The sequence below is a fragment of the Quercus robur genome, chromosome 10 (genome assembly GCF_932294415.1).
Source record: "Quercus robur chromosome 10, dhQueRobu3.1, whole genome shotgun sequence".
Classification (NCBI taxonomy): domain Eukaryota; kingdom Viridiplantae; phylum Streptophyta; class Magnoliopsida; order Fagales; family Fagaceae; genus Quercus; species Quercus robur.
Window position 1 is genome coordinate 43,891,840 of NC_065543.1, and position 7,525 is coordinate 43,899,364.

The window sequence follows — 7,525 nt, forward strand, 5'->3', positions numbered from 1 at the left end:
AAAGCTTTGGGCTGGATATTCAGGCCCTTCGTCCTTGTATTAAGGAGGATCTGGCTCCTCGGATACTGTCCGAGGAGCGGTGGTGTTGTCCCCGATTGCCCGTCGGCGGGTTTTTTAGGTGATGTCCGGCGTGTATTCTTCAGACATTCTCTTTCATCAAGTTCTTTTTTCAGGAGCTCCATGGGAGTCCTCCCTTTGGTCACGTAACATTCTCTTTTATACTAGCCTACGTTCGTTGTCCTTCGTCCACGTGTAGGGTCGATCTTTCCAGGGCAGATATCTGTCCCATCAGTCTAATCCCTGAATTGTGGGAGATGATCCATAAAGCCTAAAAATCTGGCTCTGTCTGGGGCGATGTCATGTCAATGAAGGATATTTAAAGACTATTTTCGTGAGATATTTTCTGATCTTTCAAGTCTGCCTATATCCCATTCTTGTCAATGGGGTTTGGGGCTTTCCGAGGACTGAGCGGTCCTCGGACGTACCTTTGAACCACATTGGGCTCACTATTTCTGGGCTTGGGCCCTGGCCTCCTTTAGTTTGGTGACCTGTGGACTCCCCATAAGCGAACGAGCCGGGCCCATAGACTGTTGGGCCCCACAGTAGTAATATTTATTTTATTAAGTAAGATTGTAGTCTTAGGCTACAATTAATTTTATAGCTAAACTTTGTCCATATAGAAATGACAAAATTTGACTATGAATTTAGTTGTAACCTAAGACTAAAACTTCACTGAATATTTTTTTATTGGATGCGAATTTTGACAAATCCAGCAACTGATTATATTTTCTTTTTATATCCTTTATGCTAGTAAAATTTACATAAAATTAAAGATTAATAGTTGGTTATAGCTAAACTTTGTTTATATAGAAAGGACAAAATTTGACTATGAATTTGGTTGTAACCTAAAACTACAATTTCACTTAATTTTTTTTTATTGGATGTGAATTTTGACATATCCAACAATTAATTATATTGTTTTCTTATATCCTTCATGCTTGTAAAATTTACATAAAATTAAAGATTAATAGTTATACCATCAATCAATTGTTTAAATTGCAAGTTTTATAATCTAACATTATGCATAAAAAATATGTTTATGGATTATTGGATTATATAGTAAATAATATCTAACTAACACAAAATTTGACGTGTATTAAAAGTGTAAAAAACATACAATCGAATAATTATATTTTTAATATATGTAATCATGTTAAAATTTTAAAAAGAAGTTATAGTCTTAGGTTACAATAAAATTTATAATCAAACCTTGTCCATATAAAAAACTTATTATATATAATTTTTTTAGTATAAAAAATTACTATAGTTATATTTTTTGACTTGCCGACGGAGCTATGAGGCTAGATGATGGAAAATTTTTTATTCTGTCAATTCACTAACGCACCAATATATGTACTGGGAAAAGAAACTTTTTTTTTGAGAGAGTACTGGGAAAAGAACCTAATGTTGTTTTATAATAATAAATAAATAAATTACATGTATAAAAATCATTATGATTATTTTTACATTGCTAATTTTTGTTGTATTATTTTGTTATAATTAGACTCTTTTTGATTAATTTCATATTTTTAATATTATATTTGTTACATTTCTAGAAACAAATTTATAAAGCGATCCCTTTTTTCTTTTAAGCAAAGAAAGACTCAATTAACTTTTCAATTATTCTCTCTTTTTATCTTTAACTTTCTCATATCCAAAATGATATTTTAATTTTATAGTGATGTTTACGTTTAAAAAGATTTAAAAAAAAATGCATTTATATATAAAGAAACGCTATTTTTAATATAAAATTATAATATAATAAGAATTAAATAAAATTTATAATTCAAACTTCAAACTATAAAGCCTAATGTATCAAAAGTACATAGGAAAACTGTCCAATAGCCTTGTGAACTTCCCTAAATTGAATTTAGGATTCGTATTTTGTAAAGCAATTTGACTTTAGTCCCAAGATTTAATTTATAATTACTAATCAATTGTAATTACAAAAAGAAACCATAAAACCATTGATCTTTTTTTTTTTTTTTTTTCTTTTGCTGAATCATTAAACCATTTATGAATAACAAGAAATTGTGAATGATGTTGGAAAATTTGAAATACATTACAAGAACGTGTGTATAGTTTTACACAACACAAGAATATGTAATTGCAAATAAAAGTAAATCACAATTAGTAGCAGTATGACTTTTCATTAAAAAATAGATGGAAAAAAAAAAAAAACACAAAAAGTCAAAACACAATCTTGACATTTATATTGAGGATTATCAATCATAATGTATTTGGTTTTTTTTGATATAGCCCCTTATTTTGAGTCTTTATCACGATTGAGGCAAACGATTTTGCTTTTTTTAGCTTTTATTTTTCTTTAATAGATACTTATTTCCTCTCTCTATATATATAAATTAGATGCATGCAATATGATCAAATTTTTTTTGTTTGAAAGAGAATTTCAACTTATATTGTTTGCTCTTGATAATATCAAACCAAGACACCAATAAGTTTTTGATATAAGCAATGATTGAACTCTAAATCTTTTATACCTCCATAAAAAATTTTACCAATTGAGTTAACTAGATAAGATCAAATTGAATAGCTATGACGAATTTGAAACCTTCCTATGCATTTATTACACCCAAATAAAATCTTAGATAATAATCCAAAAAGAAAAAAACTGTGCAATTAATGCCACTTCCCAAGTAAGAAAATCTCGGATAATATTTTACTTAAAAATTTTCAGCAAATGACAGTGCTTTTACGTGGTACTCAAGTTTTAAAATAAAAAAAGAAACTTCAAAACGGTGTCGTTTCGAGAGATAATCTTGACCCCAATATTACCCCCCGCAATTGTCACCTTAAATACGCGTGCTCTGCATTTGGTATCCCCGCAAATTAATTTAAAACCCAGGGGCATTTTCATAACTGGCGTATTATATATATATATATCAAACACGGCCTTGATTTAGCAGAGTTTCTGAATAGTCAAGAGGCCAAGCAGAGGAGTTTCCGTTATCCATTCATCAAAATCTTTCTCTCTCTCTAACCAAAAATAAAAATAAAAAATAAAACTCTCTCTCTCTCTTTCATCGGAAAATTTAGGGTTTTTGAAAATCTCTCTCTGTGTGTTTTTCGAATCCGAATCTGACTGTGTCAGCCATGGTTTCAAACTCGATCACCACAGCTTCGATGTCTTCGGGTCCGAACACGAGGGATTTGGGCAAGAAGAAGAGGGTGAGAATTGCAATTTCTCCTTTTTTTTGATTTCGTGTTTTTTTTTTTTTTTGTGGGGAAAAATAGATTTCATTTTTGGAATTTTGGGGATTTTCAGGCAAACAGGTCCGCCAAATTGAAGCAGTGCAAGCTTGACGCTCGTCGCGAACAATGGCTATCTCAAGGTACGCTTACGATCTCTTATTCTTTGTGTTTTTATTCTATAGCTATTTATGTAATCAGAATCACACATGCATGTATATGAAAACAAAAAACAAAAAACAAAATTTTTTTTATTAATTTTTTATTTTATTTTATTTGGTAATTTTAATTGATTTGGAAATAATGGGTGGGGTTGGGTTAGGTACGGCGAAAAACAAAGGGTGTAAGGAGGAACAAAACGACGGCGTTCAGTCACGTAAAGGGGTGAACAGTTCGTTGAAGAATTTAGAGATGAGTTCTAGAGGTGAAGAAATGGAAGGGTCGATGTTGATTCATCAATACAGCGATTTGGACTCGCCGGCGAACAGTCCAACCAGTGTGACTAGTAGTGTCTTGGGGGGTAGTACTGGTTCGGGTACGAATTTCACTGGGACTAGCAGTGGTAGCAGTAGAAGTAGTAGTAGTAGCAGTGGTGGGTATTGCTCTGGGAATATTACAGAAGATGAAGAAGGAGGTGAAGAAGGAGGAGGAGATGATGGGTGTTTGGATGATTGGGAAGCTGTGGCGGATGCTTTAGTGGCAGAAAACAAAAACCCGTGTTCAGAATCTTCTCCGGAGCGTGAATCTGTTGCTGAATTGGTTTCTTCTAGGGAAGCGAATGATGGGGTGGGATTAGGAGGTGGTGATTTGAAGCCCGAGTGTCCAAAAATGGTTCTGAGGGGGGCTTGTGGGAACAGCCAAGCGTGGAGGCCGGATGATGCTTTTAGGCCTCGGAGTTTACCCAATTTGTCTAAGCAGCAAAGCTTGCCTAATCCAGATCGGCATTATGGCGGAGGAGCAGGAGGGGTCACGTGGGGTTGTAACAAAGTGGTGTCTATGCCAACTTCGTGTCCTATATGCTATGAGGATTTGGATTTCACAGACTCGAGCTTTTTGCCTTGCTTGTGTGGGTTCCGGCTCTGCCTTTTCTGCCACAAGAGGATTCTTGAGGAGGATGGCCGCTGTCCTGGATGCAGGAAGCCATATGAGACTGATGCTGTTGAGGCAGAGACAAGTGTTCATGGGGGCAACCTGACTTTCAGGTTGGCTCGTTCTTGTAGTATGATCGCAAGGTCTTAGGCGTGTCTCTGTTTTGGTCAATTACTCAATTTGAGATGTATGCTGGGTCTCTTTTTGCATGTCTTGTGTGTGTTCTGTTTAGTTGAGACCTTTTTTTTTCTTAAAAGGTAGATGTTGTCATAGGGTTTTGAGCACCCAGGAATTAAGCTGCTTCTCTTAATGAGTTTGGCTCTTATATGTATGGTGCATTTGTTGATATAGAGGACTATTTTGGTATGTGAATACATATGGTGGTATAGAAATTCAATACATAAAAGACGATTACAACATGATTGTTCTCTTTTCTGCATATGCTTTCCTATGATTCCTTAATTGTGTGGACTTTCCATGTGTTATTCCATTATTTTGCTCAATTTTTCATTTTAATTTCTTTGCCTTTGTTGTCTGAGCAATTTGTCACGTAGGAGGTGTCCTCTCTGTATATCAACTTGTGTCACATGGTAATAACACTTATTGCTCTATGAGGACATGCTTGACTAATGCAAGAAAGAGTTTATAGCTATGAAGCACGGGTGCGTTTCCGGACTCGGGTGTGGGTGCGGGACTTGGCAATTTTTGAAAAAGTTGGGTGTGGGGTGTGGCGATTAAAAAATTATTAAAAATATTTTTATTTATATTTTTAATATATTGCTAAGCATACATTTTTACATTATATAAACATATACCAAATTTAAGAACAATAGTAGATAATAACTAAAATATGATGTTCATAAATTAAATACAGCCCACAAGTTTGAAACTAAAACATTCCACGTGAAAGTATAATGATTAATGAGACTTGAGACTTGAGTTGACTCAGTTGAGTTGAGACTTGAGAGTGGGTCGCCGGGTTGGTGAGGTTGTGAGTGAGATTGTGACGTGTGAGTGTGAGAGTGAGATTGTGTGAGAGAGGGGTGACGGACTGACGGAGAGCAGAGGCTAGCGGCAGAGAGCCGTGGAGCACAGAGACCAGAGACAGAGAGTGAGAGAGAGAGCTGAAGATGAGAATGAGAGAATGAATCGGTGAGAAGTGAGAACTAAGATAGAGATAGGGTTTTGTTATTTTTTCCCAAGCGGTGTGTTTTGCAACTCCTTTTTTTTTTTTTTTTTTTTTTGAATTTCGGCCTGAATTGGCCGGTTCGGTGTCGGTATCAGTGGTTGAGGCCGATACGGACCGATTCGGCCTGAATTGATGTGAATCAACTTGATTCCGTGCGTGTCGGCCCGACTTTGTGCTGTGTTGGCGCGTATCGCGCTGAGGAAAAAAAAAAAAAAGGGACACGGACTGACGCGCAGGCAGCGGTGTTGCCCACTGAACCCCGTGTCAGGCCGCGTCGGACATGGGTTCGGCGGCCGAAATGCCGCGTCGGTGCTTTCCAGGTTTATAGAAGAGGTTTTGATTTTACTTTCCTAGATTAATTCTTATGGTTATAATTGTAAATAATTTAGCTCAACCCCCCTTCAGACTTCATGGGATATCACCTATATATGGATACTATACAGTTCTCAAACTTAGTTTCTTAGTAATTGCATCGCTGTTTGAGGTTTTTGAATAGAATGTCATGTCTAATTATGACTTATCAAAAAGGAAATCACTTAAATATGGACTCTTGCTCTCTTTATCTATCTTATCATTTGCTATGATAAGTCATGCTAGTAGTGTAGTCACTTATTTAAGAATCCTGTGAGAGGATCTTTGGCTGACGTTATTTCAAAGTTTTTGGTTTGAGTGGTTTTCGTTTCTCATGATTAATATCTTTTTGAGTAATATTAATTTAAATTTTAAATTTTCTACTTTGCTTGTACTTTTGGTTTACCTGTCCTCCCCTGAATTCAAGGTACTTGTAGTTTTGATACTCAGTCAATTGGAGTTCAATTCCCTCTTCATTCGCACTTTGCTTTCCATCACCATATCATGGTTTGGATTGGTCTACGAGCAATTTTACCAGGAAAACATTATTAAGGGATTAAGGCAAGCGTAACATCTAGCGTTTGAACAAAGTAGAGATGGCCGTCATATCCTCATCTCCCCCTATAGATGGGAACAGCTTTTGTGATTATATGTTATCTGCCCCCATCTGAAGAAAATCTTTGTTATGAGCACCCATATATTTATTTGTTTATTCATTTAAATGACTGACTAAATTTTAGCTCTGTATTTTTGTGGTTGTAATTTCCTTGGTGTCCATGGTATTTGGTGAGTTGATGGAGCATCAGAAGGCTGGTAATGCAGTTATTGCAAAAACTTTTTGGGTACTGCAGCGTTTATGCTTGTATTGTAAGAGGTATGTGCTTATATGTCTTTCAGTTTATGATATTCTTCGGAGCAATATACAGAACTTTGATCATCTTGGTGAAAGGAAAAAGGCATAAGCTTTGATGGAAGTCCACTGTTCACATTATCATTACAAATTCATTACTATTCTAATATTTATATGATGTCCTTTATATTTTTATAGATAACAAATTTAGCAGTTAAAAATTTATATGTTAACATCTTGTGCGTACTCGTCCATAGCTGTCTGAATACATACGAAATAAAAGATCCCAACATAGCCTGTCTGTAACATTATCTGTTTAGCACTTGCTGTTTTGCAGTCTTAGGTCAGGTGTTCCATTCATGGGAATCAAGAATCCGACAAGGGAAAAAGTTTTATGATTATCTTCTTCCATTTAGACTGATTTTTTTTTTCATTGAATTATGTCACTGATGACTTTAGGACATTTAGTTTTCCTTGATCTATGTTGGAGACTGGAGCTAGACAAGTTTCCCGCTGTTATATAATCAGTTTTTTCTACATTAGGACTGTTTTGTGATTTGCAATTCCACATTCTTCTTGGTTTTGTTTTGCCATGAGGTTGCCTTTGATAATGAAATCACTGTGGTGTGGCTTCTACTTTGTAGTCTGATATGTAATGCTGGTACATCTAACAAATTGGTTCACACAAAGTGCTACTCAATAAGTGGATAAATGTCCTTTTGAAAAGTTCTTGTTCTATACTGGTATTCTATTTCTCCTTAGTTCTTTCATCTACA

The 7,525-nt window shown here is 35.3% G+C and overlaps 1 protein-coding gene across 1 annotated transcript; it reads left to right on the forward strand.

Moving 5' to 3' along the window:
• The first annotated feature begins 2,976 nt into the window (after positions 1-2,976).
• On the forward strand, positions 2,977-7,286 carry LOC126702052 (uncharacterized). The gene is made up of 3 exons (XM_050400659.1): positions 2,977-3,249; positions 3,347-3,413; positions 3,593-7,286. The coding sequence occupies exons 1-3, from the start codon at positions 3,175-3,177 to the stop codon at positions 4,507-4,509; spliced, it is 1,059 nt and encodes a 352-aa protein (XP_050256616.1). The 5' UTR covers positions 2,977-3,174; the 3' UTR covers positions 4,510-7,286.
• The last annotated feature ends 239 nt before the right edge of the window (positions 7,287-7,525 follow it).